The sequence below is a fragment of the Oncorhynchus mykiss genome, chromosome 13 (assembly GCF_057628025.1).
Source record: "Oncorhynchus mykiss isolate SJ-2025 chromosome 13, ASM5762802v1, whole genome shotgun sequence".
NCBI lineage: Eukaryota > Metazoa > Chordata > Actinopteri > Salmoniformes > Salmonidae > Oncorhynchus > Oncorhynchus mykiss.
In genome coordinates, this window is record NC_143034.1 from 23427501 (window position 1) to 23446511 (window position 19011).

At 42.7% G+C, this 19011-nt stretch overlaps 1 protein-coding gene across 2 annotated transcripts in view; it reads left to right on the plus strand.

Annotated features, from left to right (window-relative positions):
- LOC110485737 (uncharacterized) overlaps positions 1–7015 on the plus strand; it is a 32041-nt gene extending 25026 nt beyond the window's left edge. Inside the window, exons 4-5 of one of the 2 annotated variants that reach the window (XR_002467971.3) lie at positions 4341–4398; positions 5520–5589. Coding sequence is in view for 1 of the 2 variants with exons in the window: in XM_021556889.3 (XP_021412564.2) it covers positions 4341–4398; positions 5520–5538 (77 nt within the window). In the remaining variant the exon portion in view is untranslated. Of the gene's footprint in view, positions 1–4340; positions 4399–5519 lie in introns of both variants that reach the window. The other variant, XM_021556889.3, reaches the window with a different exon arrangement.
- The last annotated feature ends 11996 nt before the right edge of the window (positions 7016–19011 follow it).

A 19011-nucleotide genomic window follows, 5' to 3' on the forward strand; every position in this document is an offset into this window, starting at 1 on the left:
TGAACAGTTATTTAAATGAATGAAATGATGGGACAAGACCAGAGCCTTAACAACTACAGTTGATTTTTGTGTAAAAAATAACAGACGTCTCAACTACTTAGTCAATATGACGTGACCATGATAACTGACCGTCCAGTGTCATACCTAGGAGTTTAACTTCCTCAACGTGACCATGATAACTGACCGTCCAGTGTCATACCTAGGAGTTTAACTTCCTCAACGTGACCATGATAACTGACCGTCCAGTGTCATACCTAGGAGTTTAACTTCCTCAACGTGACCATGATAACTGACCGTCCAGTGTCATACCTAGGAGTTTAACTTCCTCAACGTGACCATGATAACTGACCGTCCGGTGTCATACCTAGGAGTTTAACTTCCTCAACGTGACCATGATAACTGACCGTCCAGTGTCATACCTAGGAGTTTAACTTCCTCAACGTGACCATGATAACTGACCGTCCAGTGTCATACCTAGGAGTTTAACTTCCTCAACGTGACCATGATAACTGACCGTCCAGTGTCATACCTAGGAGTTTAACTTCCTCAACGTGACCATGATAACTGACCGTCCAGTGTCATACCTAGGAGTTTAACTTCCTCAACGTGACCATGATAACTGACCGTCCAGTGTCATACCTAGGAGTTTAACTTCCTCAACGTGAACATGATAACTGACCGTCCAGTGTCATACCTAGGAGTTTAACTTCCTCAACGTGACCATGATAACTGACCGTCCAGTGTCATACCTAGGAGTTTAACTTCCTCAACGTGATCATGATAACTGACCGTCCAGTGTCATACCTAGGAGTTTAACTTCCTCAACGTGACCATGATAACTGACCGTCCAGTGTCATACCTAGGAGTTTAACTTCCTCAACGTGACCATGATAACTGACCGTCCAGTGTCATACCTAGGAGTTTAACTTCCTCAACGTGACCATGATAACTGACCGTCCAGTGTCATACCTAGGAGTTTAACTTCCTCAATGTGACCATGATAACTGACCGTCCAGTGTCATACCTAGGAGTTTAACTTCCTCAACGTGACCATGATAACTGACCGTCCAGTGTCATACCTAGGAGTTTAACTTCCTCAACGTGACCATGATAACTGACCGTCCAGTGTCATACCTAGGAGTTTAACTTCCTCAACGTGACCATGATAACTGACCGTCCAGTGTCATACCTAGAAGTTTAACTTCCTCAACGTGACCATGATAACTGACCGTCCAGTGTCATACCTAGGAGTTTAACTTCCTCAACGTGACCATGATAACTGACCGTCCAGTGTCATACCTAGGAGTTTAACTTCCTCAACGTGACCATGATAACTGACCGTCCGGTGTCATACCTAGGAGTTTAACTTCCTCAACGTGACCATGATAACTGACCGTCCAGTGTCATACCTAGGAGTTTAACTTCCTCAACGTGACCATGATAACTGACCGTCCGGTGTCATACCTAGGAATTTAACTTCCTCAACGTGACCATGATAACTGACCGTCCGGTGTCATACCTAGGAGTTTAACTTCCTCAACGTGACCATGATAACTGACCGTCCGGTGTCATACCTAGGAGTTTAACTTCCTCAACGTGACCATGATAACTGACCGTCCAGTGTCATACCTAGGAGTTTAACTTCCTCAACGTGACCATGATAACTGACCGTCCAGTGTCATACCTAGGAGTTTAACTTCCTCGACGTGACCATGATAACTGACCGTCCAGTGTCATACCTAGGAGTTTAACTCCCTCTACTTGCTCAGTGGCCACACCCTTTATACACGACTCCAGTTGAGGTTTAGGTCTTGTGTTGTTTTGAACCAAATACAATGCTTTAGGTTGTAGATGTATTTAAGACCAGTTTATTATTAATCTCCCATTCGGATACTGAGCCTTTTCCCATTGTGTTTTATGTCATTTTGTATTGTATTTTCTTTCTTCTTTCTGTTAAGGTTAGTCCATTGACAGTATGTCAACCAATCTGCTGAGCAGCCTGACTTGTTTGCCGCCTCTTGTGCATCATTTCTGGAGCGATAGAAAGGACCGAAGAGGTTGACTGGGTCCACATGGAAGAGTTGATGTGTTTTCTGCTTTGATTTAGACATAAATTATATCTCGATGACACATTTTGATAATACACATGTAGTTTGCAGCCAAGGGTAGGATTGGTCAATCTATACATGTGATAACTTCCTTGAGTTCCTAAACACTGAGGGACAGTTTTCTAAACACAGATTAAGCCTAAATAAACAACTATTTTAATATAGTGTATTTCAATGCTTTTTGAGAACGACTATAGGCTTAACCTGGGTCTGGGAAACTATCCTTGTCCTGAGCATCAAAGTGTTTCCTTAGAAAAAAGGTCTCATTGGCTATTGCTAATTCCTTTCTCTCTGTACTTTAGAAGAACGATCAGTTATGTAAAGTCATAATTAGTCTTAGTCCTGAGCTGCATGGAAAGTGTTAGATCCGGGAACCGCGATGTATTAGTGGGACCAGATTTTCTGCACAGCAAATCACACAAATCTTTTTGAGGAAAAGAAAAATGAAGAGCCGTTCCGCTGAGCACAGAGGTGAAGCTCTGGGGAAGTTAAGCTCCACTTTATTCTTGAATAATCGCGTCAACTATTCTTTCTGTGACCCCAAATCCAATTCCGGTCAGCGGTATAAAACCCAACCCTCTGAATATCTAAATGTTCTGAGGAACTGTTCCTCGCCTTACCGTTCCGGTCAGGTTTGAATATATCTCCAATGTCATTGTGAATATTGGGAGACTGATTCTATCAGTTCGTGATCAGTTGAATCCATTACATCAGTTTTAGTCAGTTCATACTGGAAGGGGTCTCAGCATGTTGTCAGTATCAGTCCAGTTCATGCCAAACGTTATCCAAACGTTACATCATCACCCGTACGATCACATGACCTGCGTCGCATTCATGAGTTTGGGATTGGCTATTCCGTTTAAGGCTAATTGTTCACACTCTCCTCCACATTAAGCTGTCATCTTACAAACATAATGACCCACCTATCACAGAACACCATGTCATCAGCAGTCTGCCTACCCTCCCTCACCTTTCTAATGTCACTATTAGCGTCTGGGTCAGACTACTGTCAGCTGCTTATACACTTAAAATGGTGTGTGTGTGTGTGTGTGTGTGTGTGTGTGTGTTCCGAGCGTCTAACCTTCTTCGCTCATAACGCCCCGAGGCTCCTTAGTCGTGAAATCAATTCCATTCCACACACCCTGACCTCCAAAACCGGAAGGGAGTTCTCATACATGATCTCTATCTTCACACACGCACACACAGACAGACACACACAAAAATAGTTTTCGCTATTTTCTCCCTCCCGTAGATAAATTGAGGCGTGCATGATGTGTGGCCTAGCGTAGTGGAGGCTTACAGTGGGATTTTTTTTTGTAGAAGTCTACAGTCACAAGATCTTATGAATAGTTAATAGGCAATAGAAGCCAGCCCAGAGAGCTGGGGGAGAGAATGTGCTGCAAACGTTATTATAGTCGCATGGGGAGGACAACAGTGGAGGAGAGAGAGAGTAAACTAAGAGGGATAGTTCTGTATTGTATTGAGACATCCGTGTTAGACAGAACTACGGTGTGCTGTCAGAATCAGTGCCACATTACAATGATGTGTCCTTGTGTTAATGTCATGCATTGTAGATATCTCACATCCTGTCAAAAGGAGTACAAGAGGAAATGGACTGAACTTCACAGCGCCTTGTTTGTTTTCACACCTTAACCCATTGGTACCTCTCTCCTCTTTCCCCCATATCTCTCTCATTCTCTCCCGTCCTCTCACCTTCCTTACTATTTGACTGTCCTCACCTTCTCTGTGTTTCATACTGCTGTGTGGCCATCAGATTGTGTAAACCTTTTTTTGTGTGTGCATTTGTGCACATCCACACAGGGGGAATATGGTGGAAAAGTAAGACAGAACTTAGACAGATTGACAGTTACTTAGCTGAGCCTGTGAAGGCTGGCTGACATTACAGGAGAGAGGCCTGTCTGGTGGCTGTCAACTGCAGCACTGCAGCAGAGGGTTGAAACAGTCGAGGAAGGGGGGGGGACGCCTCAAAGCCTGTGCCCACACAGTCTGGAGTGGAGTTATCACACCAAACACACGATAGAGCAATCAAATGGAACGTTGTGATGTACCATCTATCTATCTATGACTAAACAGTCACGTGCAGTATTGTCCCTCTCCTCTCCTGTTTTACTCCCCGACACAGCTGTTTCATTTAACACCCAAACTGTAGAACTAAAGGATCTGGCACTGAGCTTTACATCTCTTCTGTTTCTCTCTCTTTCTCTCTCTCAGCTTTGATGTCAGCTGGATGCTGTACCACCAACTGTAGAAATGTGAAAATATGGGACAGGTAAGAATCATTCAATAAGACACATTTGAACGTTTTTAAATATTAGCAGATGCTTTAATCCAGAGCGATTTACAGTAGTGAGTACATGCATTTTCATACTTTTTCCCCCCTTGTACTGGTCCCCCGTGGGAATCCAACCCACAACCCTGGCTTTGCGAGTGCCATGCTCTACCAACTTTGCTCCCAAGTGGCGCAGCGGTCTAAGGCACTGCATCTCAGTGCAAGAGGCGTCACTACAGTCCCTGGTTCGAATCCAGGCTGTTTCACATCCGGACGTGATTGGGAGTCCCACCGGTTTGGCCGATGTAGGCCATCATTGTAAATAAGAATTTGTTCTTAACTTGCCTAGTTAAATAAAGGTTAAATTTAAAGAAATTTTCAAAAAATATCCCTTCCTTAAACTTAGCCCTCAGCAAAACTTTACAAAGCCTGTATAAGCAGACCTGAGCCAGAGGGAATAGAAGAATTGTAACTCTAGCTGTGTCATCCTATGAGTCAGAGAGAACGGGCCTAGTGTCGTAGCCTGGCCCCAGATCTGTTTGTGCTCTCTTGAATGCCAATGACTAGAAGTTGACAAGAGACCACAAACAGATGTTTAACCAGGCTACCAGTGTGGTAACTACGGTGTACATCACATCAGTTGGCCAATCTGGATGTATAATAATCAAGCTGTGTGGCAGACAGTGAGACTGTAGTGGGTTTATAGTAATGAAGAGATAGAGGTGACCTTGCCATCTTAAATCTTGGCCCAGAGGGGAGGGAGCAGATGACTCTGTGTGTGTGTGTGTGTGTGTGTGTGTGTGTGTGTGTGTGTGTGTGTGTGTGTGTAGGTGGCTGTTTTAATATTGAATGATTCAGCGACAGGACATCCCCTCTCTCCTGGGGGATTGCACACCACCTTACATACACACAATCACTTCTTGATGTTTCATTCTGCCCAAAGATGGAACATATTCGTTTCCTGTTCTTTACTTTCTCAGAATTTCTCTCACCCTCTTTCTCGTATTCTCCCACTTCTCTTTCTCTTTCTCGCCCTCTCTGCCTTTAGTCACATCATCACAGTAAGTATATCATTGATGCATTCAAAGTATGCCTAAAACATGTCTTCTTCTCCCTCATAGCTTTGATGCCTCTTCTTGACCACACTGCACCCCAGCTGGGGGATAAGGAGTGTCCAACACTCCTGCTGCCCTGGCCCAAACAGACACTAGGACAACTGGACACCCCTCTCCACGATCCTGATGTTCTGTCCCATCCGTCCTCACGTACTACTATGTTTTCATTTCTACATATCTAGAGTTCGGGACAATTTGGGGGAAAACTTGGGAATGCTATTAGGACAGATGGATGGCATTCCCAAAGACTGCCACAGCTAAATGGATGAGAGCTAGACTGGATCCCGAATATGAGCTCCCTGCCAACCACCATGACATGACCTACCCCCCAGAGAGGGAAAGATGCAGGGGAAGAAGTGAAAAGAAGGAGAGAAGAAGAGGAACCCTCCTCTCTGTTTACAGATTAATCTCATCAGTCTGGGGTCCACTATCTCTCTCTCTCTCTCTTTATCTATTTTTATCTCTCTCTCTTTCTCTCGCTCTCTCCTCTTCCTCCCTCTGCCTCTACCCTTTCTCTCTTAATCTCTCTCAATCTCTCTCTCTTATTATCACTTTATCTCTCTCTTATTATCTCTTTATCTCTCTCTTTATATCTCTCTTTATCTCTCTCTCTCTCCTATTCATCTTTCTCCCTCTGCCTCTGCCTCTCCTCTCTCTCTCTCTCGCTCTCTCTTGTTCCTCTTTCTCCCTCAGCCTCTCCCCTCTCTCTTAATCTCTATATCTTCCCCTTCACTTCCACTTCCTTCTTCTCTTTCCTCTCTCCCCTGCTATCTCGCTCTCTCCCACCACCCCCTTTCTCCTTCCATCCCTCCCTCCCCCTCCTTCCCACCCTACCTCCAGCAGCCTCCACAGATATTCATCATCTTCTTCTGTGTACTGAGACAGTAGTAATCTAATGTTCCTCCCCTCGTCTGCAGCCACAAATCTAGATGATAAGATTATCCTATCCTCTCCCAGTCATCATCTCAAACTTTTGTTGACCAATTTCATTAAACAGAGTGAAAAAGCTGAAGTTTGTGTTAAAGGGAAAGTTCAGCGAAATTGCATATTTAGATATTTGTTTCCTCACCTTGAAAACAGTTTCTCAAATATCTAATTTTGCTGAACTATCCCTTTTTTAGAAGTTCCTAGGCAATTACCCTCCACCACCAACATGCTGTGTCTTATTACAAAACTACAACATGGCCGCCAATGTTAGCTTGTTGGGTAACGTTGTAGTTCTAACCAGATGCAGTGTTACGGTGTTAGCCTAGTTTTCTTTTTTGTAAAATCTTGCTCCCTTCCGAGCACCTATATTTCCAGCTAGGGAGGTGAGTATACATTCTCCATGTTGTTTTATACAAGAAAGGTAAAGTCAAAGTACATAGTAGTTTATTGGGATTAGTTTTCTATATATATATATATATATATATATATAATGATTATTATTTTTGACTGGTATTAGAACAATTATATGAAGATATCTATGTATACAAAATAATAAAGATTCTTCTTTATGTAAACTTTGTTTTTTGGAAAACTTATTTTGCATGATTCTACTACAACTATACATGTAATTAAGGCTGGGATTCAATCCGATCGCAGGTTGTAGGCAATGCGACAATTTCTGATTTGGCCAACAAATGCAGTGTTTACTGTGAATGCAATCTCTGCGAACACTGGAACATTGCCTACAACACCCGTCTACAATCCCGGCCTTACCTTATTTTATGCAAAGATACTGTATGTTCTACGTTGTATATAGACGACTATAATATTAGTGTGCGTTTGTATGAATTAGTCAAAGGTTCCACTTTGATATATAGTAAGTACACAAACAGGACTTCTCTATGGTGATTTAGATGGACTTGATCTCAACAGTCTGAAAGTCTAACAATAGTAGGTTATGGTGTCGCTCACCACCATCAACTCCCCTTGTCCCATCAAATCAGACAGGGTCCATGTCCCATCATATCAGACAGAGTCAGTAGTAACTAGGCCTTGTCTCATCAGATCAGACAGGGTCCGTAGTAACTAAGCCTTATCCCATCAGATCAGACAGGGTCCGTAGTAACTAAGCCTTATCTTATCAGATCAGACAGGGTCCGTAGTAACTAAGCCTTATCTTATCAGATCAGACAGGGTTAGTAGTAACTAAGCCTTATCTCATCAGATCAGACAGGGTTAGTAGTAACTAAGCCTTATCTTATCAGATCAGACAGGGTCCGTAGTAACTAAGCCTTATCTTATCAGATCAGACAGGGTTAGTAGTAATTAAGCCTTATCTCATCAGATCAGACAGGGTCCGTAGTAACTAAGCCTTATCTTATCAGATCAGACAGGGTTAGTAGTAACTAAGCCTTGTCCCATCAGATCAGACAGGGTCCGTAGTAACTTGGCCATTGGACAGGAAGCTGCTTCACCCCATAGGGACTCTGCCCATTGTGTAACCGTAGGACGAGGTCTCTTCCTAACCCAAGCTCCATTTCCTCTTACCTCTGACATCTTCCCTGTCGGCGTCCCAAATGGCACCCTATCCCCTACATAGTGCACTACTTTTGACCAGAGCCTTATGGGCCCTGGTAACTGGTAGTGCACTACATTGTGAAAAGGGTGCCATTTGGGACGCACTCTGTGAGGATGACAGACTGTCCCAATCCCATTAAGTTACCATGACATCTGCTTCTCCGGATTTTGGATGGAAGAGGGGTTTGGTAACGGGGGTGTAGTGGAAGTGCGTGTGTGTGTGTGTGTGCGCGCTTATGTGTGTTTGTGATTGAATTCCGGCTGATCTACTTCATCTGTATGTTTGTTTGGAGTGATTAGGGTTCACTTTATTGCCCCAAAATAATCCCTTTAATGAGACTTACTCCCAGCCAAAGTATTTGTGTATTAGTGCAGTCGTATCTGTGGTGTTAGTGGGTGTTATCCTATGGGATCCCGGAAGCTTCTGGGAGATCAGGCTGCTGATTGAATCGAGTGATCCCCTTATTAGACGGGAGAGCTCTGACTCAGAATGAGGTAAGGATAAGCGAGGAGTGTGTGTGTGTGTGTGTGTGTGTGTGTGTGTGTGTGTGTGTGTGTGTGTGTGTGTGTGTGTGTGTGTGTGTGTGTGTCTTATCAGGGATGCTGCATGGGCTCAGAAAGATAGAGGAAACTATGTGCTTGTGTTTATGTTCAACTTGTGTCTCTACTTAGCTTGTGGTCTTGGTTTGGAATGTGTTGAGATGAAAGGGGCTCGGAGAAGATATGTGGTTTCTGAAGAGTGAAGTGTGTGTGTTGCTGTTGAGAACAGAGTGTTTCCCTAAGGAGCTCACTTGCTAGTCAAGTAAAGTCAGACAGTAGCACAAGGACCAATGTTTGTCAATGTTTTCTGAACTGAAAGTATTGGATATGTTTTAAGTGATGTTTGGTATTACTGCACTGTATTGTGCTGTAGTAGGTAGGCTACTGTGTTGAACTGTACTGTAATATGCTGCTGTGGGACTATGCATATAGTGTGTCTCTCGTGTGTAATGCCATTGTAATGCACGTTGGACTTCGATGGTATGAACAATTTGTGGTAAGAAAACTGTGAAATGTAACCTCAATGACATCAAAATGGATGAAAAGCATGACATGTGATGGAAAATATTGTCTAACGGTATATTATATATATATATATAGTATAAAACATCTGCAATTAAGTCATATTTTGTCTGAAATATAGACAAATTGATCAACTTGACCAATCCAACATATATTTTTCAAAGGATAACATTTTGTATGTACGGAGAACAGCTAACTTTGTCACGTTCTGACCTTAGCTCCTTTGTTTTGTCTTTTGTTTTAGTATGGTCAGGGCGTGAGTTGGGTGAGTTGTCTACGTTAGTTTTTCTATATTTTTCTATTTCTCTGTTTGGCCTGGTATGGTTCTCAATCAGAGGCAGCTGTCAATCGTTGTCCCTGATTGAGAACCATATTTAGGGAGCCTGTTTTCCTTTGTTGTTTTGTGGGTGGTTATTTTCAGTCTTTGTGTGTCTGCACCAGATAGAACTGTTTCGGGTTTCACTTTGTTGTTTTGAAGTGTTCAGTTTCATTAAAAAAAAAGATGAACACTTACCACGCTGCGCTTTGGTCCTCTCCTTCTTCCCAAGACAGCCGTCACAAACTTACTTTGAGAAATATCTGGTTGTTTATATGGTTGTTTCTGTCTTCATTTGGAGAGATAACCTCCTTCTTTACCATGAAATGAATGATCGTCAATGGCATTGTTCTGACCGCATAAACCATACTGTACATGCATTTTTGTCCTTTTAATGCCGTAGGAGGGGGGCATCAAAGTTACTCTTGAAGTGTTTGATTGCCCATATTTGTAGAATTTGGAAGGGAAACAATGTCTATAACTTGTCTCTCAATATATGAATGGGGCCCAATGTCTCAGTTTGCAACCCGTTAAGCCCAATGTTGCGTTTTTGCAACACTTACAAATCTACCTCTAGCTCTGGCTCAGAATGTTTGTTTCTCAATGTTCTATCCCTCTCCATAATCATTACACCTTAGAGTAGACGGGAAAACATGTTTCAAGTCATGTACTTGCATGGATGGCCTACAACATAGTACGCTTGTGTAGGGGACCAGTGTGGTGCCAGAGGAGTGGACCTCTTTCAAATCAAAACAAATCAAATTGTATTTGTCACACAAATGTTTACTTACAAGGCCCTAACCAACAATGCAGTTAAGGAAATAGAGTTAAGACAATACATGAAAATATATATGTTTTTCATTAACACAATAAAAGTGTACATTAAACATATCATGTTTCAGAGGCTACTGATGCCATGATAATCATACTGACAACCAACACACACTACTAAGGGATACATCTGGGTCTAAGGAGATTAACTAGGTAGTGTTTGACATGATTTTATAGTTTAGGACCTGTACAGGATGTAGTTTAGGAAACGTATATTTGCAACATCGGGTCTCCCAGGGATATGCATAGTCATGGGTGTGAGAGACTGTGTGCCTTTCACTGAGACAGAGGCAGGGACACAGACGCAGGTTGATTAAAAATAATCTCTGCCAGCTGATCCGGGAAGTGTGTGTTTGTGTATGTGCGTAACTGTGTGTCTGTGTGCTCCCGAGCATGTGTGCTTTGGAGGGTGTGTGGTTACATCCCTGTGTGTGTGTGTGTGTGTGTGTGTGTGTGTGTGTGTGTGTGTGTGTGTGTGTGTGTGTGTGTGTGTGTGTGTGTGTGTGTGTGTGTGTGTGTGTGTGTGTGTGTGTGTGTGCGCGCGAGATCACTGCTCTGATCCGCTCTGCTGCATTGCAGTGCGTCCAGCCACAGCCCCAGCTCCTGCCAGCCTGCCCGGGTCTGTAGAGTACTGTCTGTTGTCCAGGGCACTTCTCCAAGGTCACACAGGTCAATCTATCCCAATCTAGAACACACACATAGAGAGACAGTTGTTAGGTTAATCTAGAAACACCACAGAGATACACTGGATGTTTACAACCCATCTGACTGAGGTGACACACACACACACAGTGTTTACTACCCATCTGACGGAGATGAACCGTGTACTTTTACGACCAGGTGAGGAGGGGGATATTAGTGAGGCTGCTGGCGGCTACGCTATGTGCTAATGATGAACTCTGAGGTTTAGGGACTAAGGATTCACTTTCTGGGGTGATATGTAAGAACTACAGTATTATATTTCTCTTTCCTGTAGGTTTGCCTTTAGGTATATAATGATTAACTGTAGCTTTAGTATAAAGTAGGCCAAGGAGAGACTTTTTTCACTGTATTAATTAATCTTACGTTCCATGGCAATGAGTCTGTAGGCTAGAGAAACAACATTTTCAAAATGGCGCTACAGAGAAACTTGATTGATAGATTGATAATCAAGTTCTTCGGGATTCCCGTCTCACATTAAGCTCTCTGATACACACACACACTCACATGCACACTCACATGCACAGAGATCCCCACCTTTACCCCCTCCCCCCACACACACACACCCTCAATACACAACACACTGATCCTCTAATTCCAGTGAGCCTGATTGTGATAGAGCACAAAGCAGCGTTCAAGGGCACGAATCAAACAAACGCTGAAATCCCAGTCCTCAGAGTTGTGAAACATCTTTCTGCAGCTGCCGAAGACGGAGAGTCAAGTGGTCAAGAGCCTTGAGAGGTCTAATACGCCGTCTCGGGAAGAAAACCACACAGGACGGCTTGTCATTGTCTTCTAAGATCAGTACAATACACAGCTCTGGAGATAACGTGAGACAAACGTTTCTTCCTCTGGTATGAAGTGGATATATTGGTCTCCCCTGGTGATTTCTATGAAGGCCAGAGGAGTTGGGGTATTAAGGTGTATTCATATTACCAGCAGTAAGTAAGAGGTTTGTTGAGGGGAGATGCATTGGCATTGAGAAGTGTTTGCTGTTTAGAAAGTACATACAGTGTATCCTCCCTATAGGCATAAGTCAAGACTGGAATACACTTTCTGCTTATGTACCCAGCAGTCCAATTCATACTGACTCTACTCTTCAACTACATTGTACAACAGTCATATTCTGAATTTCATACCAATACAGACAAATGCACACAGCCACCTGTCTCCAAGAGTGAAAACATACCTCTTTCCCCCTGAGTCTTACGCACAGCAAATCTCCTGTACTACATGTCAGGAAACAAGATGGAGTGTGACAGGAAACAGGCCCAGTATACTGTGTGTGTGTGTGTGCGCGCGCGTGTGTGTGTGTGTGTGTGTGTGTGTGTGTGTGTGTGTGTGTGTGTATGTGTGTGTGTGTGTGTGTGTGTGTGTGTGTGTGTGTGTGTGTGTGTGTGTGTGTGTGTGTGTGTGTGTGTGTGTGTGTGTGTGTGTGTGTGTGTGGTGTGTGTGGTGGAGGTGTGTGTGGAGGTGTGTGTGGAGGTGTGTGTGTGGAGGTGTGTGTGGAGGTGTGTGTGTGGAGGTGTGTGTGTGTGTGTGTGTGGTGTGTGTGTGGAGGTGTGTGGAGGTGTTAGTGTGTGTGTGTGTGTGTGTGTGTGTGTGTGTGTGTGTGTGTGTGCGTGTGCGTGTGCGCGAGACACAACACAGATAATATGGACATTCATCTAACAGATGACTCGTGGTATTCTGGGAATTGTGGTCTCTGTCGTGTCACTGAGCACACTGGGCTGCATCTGTGTCTGCGTGTGTGTATAGCTGTGTATTTCTGTCTGTGAGGAGTTGTCGTGCTCATTGACTGTGCCGAATGTGACTTCAGGGAGCTTTTTGGTGTAAGACTGGCTCATCAAGCAGATACTCAAACCCACTAGGGGATGTTCATTGTTATTACATATGATTTGTAACAGGTGTCGTGTCCAGTGGGGGCATTTCAAGGTTTAGCAGCTTAGTCGTGGATATCGATGGTATAGAATCAATTCAAAATTCTTTGCGGTATTTCTTCTACAATTTCACTTACAAGGAAAACGACTTGTCTTTCCACCCAAAGCCTTGTGGACTCTTGAAGTTAGGCGACTATACGACTGCATCAAATTATGTACATTCAATTACACAAACTACAGTAAGCCAAGTTGACGTTCAATGTTCTTCAACAGGCAGAGGAGAGATTCCAAACGCGGAAAAAGTCCACCATTTCCACCTCTCACAATAACAACAACTCTACTTCAGTGAGCCTGCAAAGTAAATTGTTGTGTTTTTACCCCTGAGCCTCCTGTGGTGAATATAAACCAACTGAGACAGACTAGCACAGGCACAGTGGGACGCATAAACAGAGAGACCACCCGTCACTAAGGATATATCCCCAAAGCATACCTCTTTTCCACCAAAGCATTCGCTTTTCCACTGTTTTGCACTCAGGGGCTCACTGCATACAGAGTAGCTAGGGTTGAACTGCAGGTTCTTTGGGGGAGTGATAGATAGAAATGACAAGTATACTGCAGAAGCAGTGTTGGAAAAAATACTCATACTTGAGTAAAAGTAGACATACTTTAATAAACAATTACTGAAGTAAAAGTGAAAGTCACCCAGTAAAATACTACTTGAGGAAAAAGTAAGTGGTTTGAAATGTACTTGGGGCGGAAAGGTACTCAATTATCATACTTGAGTAAAAGTAAAAAAAATAAATGCTATACATCAAATTCCTTGTATTAAGCAAAGCAGACGGCACGATTTTCTTGATTTTAAAATTTACTGACAGACAAGGGCACACTCCAACACTCAGACATAATTTCTACATGCAATATGTGTGTGTAGTGAGTCCGCCAGATCACATGCAGTAGGGATGACAAAGCATTATATTGATAGGTGCCTGAATTGGACCATATTGCTGTACTTTTGGGTGTCAGGGAAAATGTATGTGGTAAAAAGTACATGTTTTCTTTAGGAATGTAGTGTAAAAGTAAAAATAAAAGTTGTCAAAAATATAAATAGTAAAGTACAGATACCCCCTTTAAAGTATTTTTAATTAAGGAATTTACACCACTATCCAGAAGTAGATACTATTTCAGTACCTTCTTCAACTTTCACTGATTTGAACATTTTTCGTGTTAGGTAATCCAAACAAAAGTTAAGAGTTGAATGAGCACATTTAAAGGCACAGTACAGTGCCTTCGGAAAGCATTCAGAAAGTATTCAGACCCCTGGACCTTTTCCACATTTTGTTACGATACAGCCTTATTCTAACATTTATGAAATAGTCCCCCCCCCCCCCCTCATCAATCTACACACAATACCCCATAATGACAAAGCACAAGCATTCAGACCCTTTACTCAGTACTTTGTTGAAGCATCTTTGGAAGCGATTACAGCCTTGAGTCTTCTTGGGTATGACACTACAAGCTTGGCATACCTCTATTTGGGAAGTTTCTCACATTCTTCTCTGCAGATCCCCTCAAGGATTGTCAGCTTGGATGGGGAGCATTGCTTCACAGCTATTATCAGGTCTCTCCAGAGACATTAGATTGGGTTCAAGTCCAGGCTCTGGCTAGGCCACTCAAGGACATTCAAAGACTTGTCCCGAAGACACTCCTGTGTTGTCTTGGCTGTATGCCTAGGGTTGTTGTCCTGTTGGAAGGTGAACCTTTGCTCCAGTCTGAGGTCCTGAGCCCTCTGGAGCAAATTTTCATCAAGGATCACTTCCCCAGATCTGTGCCTCGACACAATCCTGTCTCGGAGCTCTACGGACAACTCCTTTGACCTCGTGGCTTGGTTTTTGCTCTGACATGCACTGTCAACTGTGGGACCATACACACAGGTGTGTGTCTTTCTAAATCAGGTCCAATCATTTGAATTTATCACAGGTGGACTCCAATCAAGTTGTAGAAACATCTCAAGGATGATTAATGGAAACAGCATGCACCATAGCTGAATTTAGAGTCTCATAGCAAAGGGTCTGAATACTTAGATTAATAATGTACTTCTGCTTTTGTCTTTGTCATCATGAGGTGTTGTGAGGATTTTTTTTGGCATAATCCATTTTAGAATAAGACTGTAATGTAACACAATGTCAAAGGTTCTGATATACTTTCTGAATGCACTGTACATGGCAGCCAGGAGGTTTTCCCTGTCCAGGATCAAATCTAGGCCCTGGTTAAAGCCTTTGTTAGCCCCTCACATGACCACACGCACAACAACAACACCCCATTCTGATCTCTGTGCTATAATTCCCCAATGATGAACCAGAAACCCCCCCACAGTACACAACTACACAACTGACTACTACCCCCTATCTATACCACACAACAGAACATAAACACGTTTTTACTAGTTGTAGGTCAAACATAGTCGGATAGAAGGCACGTTTTGTTAACAATTCTCCTCGAGAACAATAGCAGCTAATTACCTCTTCTAATGACTGTTAGCGCCGCCGTGGCTAATGGCTGTAGGAGATACAGATCTCTCATTACCAAATCCTCCTCGTCGTATATATCCTCTAGCTGGAGGAGTGGCGTGTGTGTGGTGTGTGTGTGGTGTGTGGTGTGTGTGTGTCCGGTAGCTGGAGGAGGAGAAAATATTACAACAAACTGCTGCTTCACTGCTGGTGAGAACACTTCACACATTGATACGAGATGAAGAGGACTGCTGGGCATGGTATCTATATATCTATATATATATATATTTCATACAGTATATGATGGTTGGTTAATAAGGCAATAATTAAGGTTTGTAACCATTTCTCCACTTCGTCACTGTTGAATGCGGAACAAGGGAGAACTCGGTTTGTTTTGAAAAGTTTGTTGTTTTAAAAGTGTATTGGAACATTTTGTAGTAGCTAGCTAACTTTTTAGATTGGATCCCGCGACACAGTTGGCATTAGTTGCTGGGACCTGCTTCTCTCTGTCCAGTGATCCTGCCGTCCAAGGCCGGGTCAGAGGAGATGCTAGCTAGCTGCCTATCAAGCTAGCGGTTTCTTGAGGGCTTGATCGCAGCCCGCGACGTGGTTTGTCATTGTGGCTGTCTAGATCCCTGCTGTTTGTTGTTTTCAATCTTCCCCGTGACCTGCCCTGTCTGGATCTGTGAGGAGTAACAGCGTAACCTACGTTGCTAGCTACCAAAGACCAAAGCCGGAGGGAGAACCGTTGAGGACAGTGGTGTCTCTCTATCACAGGTGAAGGATCTTTTAAACTAACAAAAATATTTCTACAAGCAGTTTCAAGTGTTTAATCCAAATACTTGTGTATTCAATTAATAAAAGAATGGACAACCTGACCAGAGAGGTCCAGGACCTGAAGAACAGCTTGCAGTTCTCCCAGTGTCAGCTCAATGAGTTTAAACAGGAAAACGGCAAGATGACCGCAACCTGTAAGTCATTGAGAGAGGACATCAGTTCTGTGTGAGTGTGAATCCATGATAACAATGACGGATAAATCAGGCTTGAGGGAGGGTCTATCAAGGCGGAATAACATGGTTGTGGGCGGAATTGCAGAATCTCCACCTGAGACCTGAGGACAAAGTGAGGGAAATGATCTCTGAGAAATTGAAGATGAACTACTGGAAGATTGAGGTGGAGCGCGCCCAAAGTACTGGAAGAAACAACACCGGCCCAGATGACAGGCCCAGGCTGATAGTGGTCAAGTACCTGAGGTTTAAGGTAGCTGTTCTGGAAAGAACCAAGAACTTGAGAGGAACGTATATCTTCCTCAACGAGGACTATCCTGAAGCTGTGCACCAGAAGAGGAAAGAACTTATCCCAGCCATGAAAGCTGCCAGAGAGCGTGGGGACATTGCTTACATCTGCTATGACAGGCTCATTGTCCACGCTCCCTCTCATAAGCCTGGAAGGGATGAGCAAGCCAAGCCTATGTGTTCGTAGCTTCAACCCCGCAGCGCACACACCAATTGATTCATGGACTGCTGAATGTATATTTTTTCTCTTGCTTTGTTTTCTCTTTCAGTATCATGTCTATCTCTGATAAGCTACCAAGGAAAGCGCTGAAAATAGCCCATATTAATATGCAGCCTTAGAAACAAGGTTAATGAAATCAATATCTTGCTAACATCAGTTAACATTCATATATTCGCCATTTCTGAGACTTGGATAATTCATTTGATGATACAGCAGTAGCAATACAAGGATATAACATTTATAGAAGAGACAGAAATGCTTATGGGGGAGGTGTTGCTGTATATATTCAGAGCCATATCGCTGTAATGCTTAGAGACAATCTTATGTCAAGCGTTATTGAAGTGTCATGGTTGCAGGTTCACTTGGCACATCTAAAGCATTTTCTTTTGGGGTGCTGCTATAGGCTACCAAGTCTTAACAGTCTAAATAGTATGTATGAAATGCTTGATAGTGTATGTGATGTAAACAGAGAGGTCTACTTTCTTGGGGACCTGAATCTTGACTGGTTTTCATCAAGCTATCCGCTCAAGAGGAAGCTTCTTACTGGAACCAGTGCCTGTAATCTGGTTCAGGTTATTAATCAATTTACCAGGGTGTTTACAAGCACTACAGGAACAACATCATTCACATGTATTGATCACATTTTTACTAATACTGTAGAACTTTGTTCTAAAGCTGTATCCGTACCCATTGGATGCAGTGATCACAATATAGTGGCTATATCCAGGAAAACCTCATTTCCAAAAGCTGGGCCTAAAATAGTGTATAGGAAATCATACAAAAATATTTTGCTGTTACTCTTATGTGGATGATGTTAAAAAATATTTGTATGTCTGATGTGACTAAAAGCAGCATCCAGATGCTGCACTTGATGAATTTATGAGATTGCTTCTTCCAATTATTGATAAGCATGCACCTGTTAAGAAACTGACTGGTAGAACTGTTAAGGTTCCATGGATTGATGAGGAATTGAAAAGCTGTATGGTTGAAAGAGACGGGGCAAAAGGAGTGGCTAATAAGTCTGGCTGCACATCTGACTGGTCGACTGTAACTGAGAAATTATGTGACTAAAACGCAACAAAAAGAAGAAGAAACTGTATTATGATGTCAAGACAAATGATTTAAACTTTGGATGGAACTTTAAATGAAATTATGGGCAGAAACACAAATTCAACTGCATCTTTCATCGAATTAGATGGCTTATTCATCACAAAATCTATTGATGTTGCCAATTATTTTGATGATTACTTTATTGGCAAAGTGGGCAAACTTAGGCAGGAAATGCCAACAATGAACAGTGAGCCATTGCATTAATGCATAAAAATACAAATAATGAAATAAAGGCATTTTAAGTTTGAATTTTGTAAAGTTAGTGTGGGAGAGGTGGAAAAAGTATTGTTCTCGATCAATAATGACAAACCTCCTGGCACTGACAACTACCATCTGTCATATCTTTAATCTGAGCCTAGAGGAAAGTCTTTGTCCTCAGGCCCTGCGGGAAGCCAAAGTAATTCCTCTACCCAAGAGGGGTAAAGCGGCCTTTACTGGTTCTAACAGCAGGCATACTGTATAAGTTTGCTGCCAGCTCTTAGCAAACTGTTGGAAAAAACGATGTTTGACCAAATACAATGCTATTTCTCTATAAACAAATGAACAAAATACTTTCAGCACGCTTATAGAAATATTGATAATAATAAGATTGTGGGAGCTGTACTGTTAGATTTCAGTGCAGCCTTTGGTATTATTGACCATAACCTGTTGTTGAAAAAACGTATGTGTTATGGCTTTTCAACCTCTGTCATATCGTGGATTCAGAGCTATCTATTTAACTTAGCTTCTCAGTGACTTCATTAGCTTCTCTAATGTTAAACATGTAAAGTGTGGTGTACCGCAGGGCAGCTCTCTAGGCCCTCTACTCGTTTCTATTTTTACCAATGACCTGCCACTGGCATTAAACAAAGCATGTGTGCCCATGTATGCTGATGAATAATTCCCGAAGTTCTAAATCTCAGCTGTATCTGGTAATGAATGGTGTGGCTGTTGAACAAGTTGAGGAGACTAAATTACTTGGCGTCACCTTAGATTGTAAACGGACATGGTCAAAACATCTAGATTCAATAGTTGTAAAAGATGGGGAGAGGTCTGGTGTCAAAAAAATCAGAGCATCTCTTTATTACAGACAC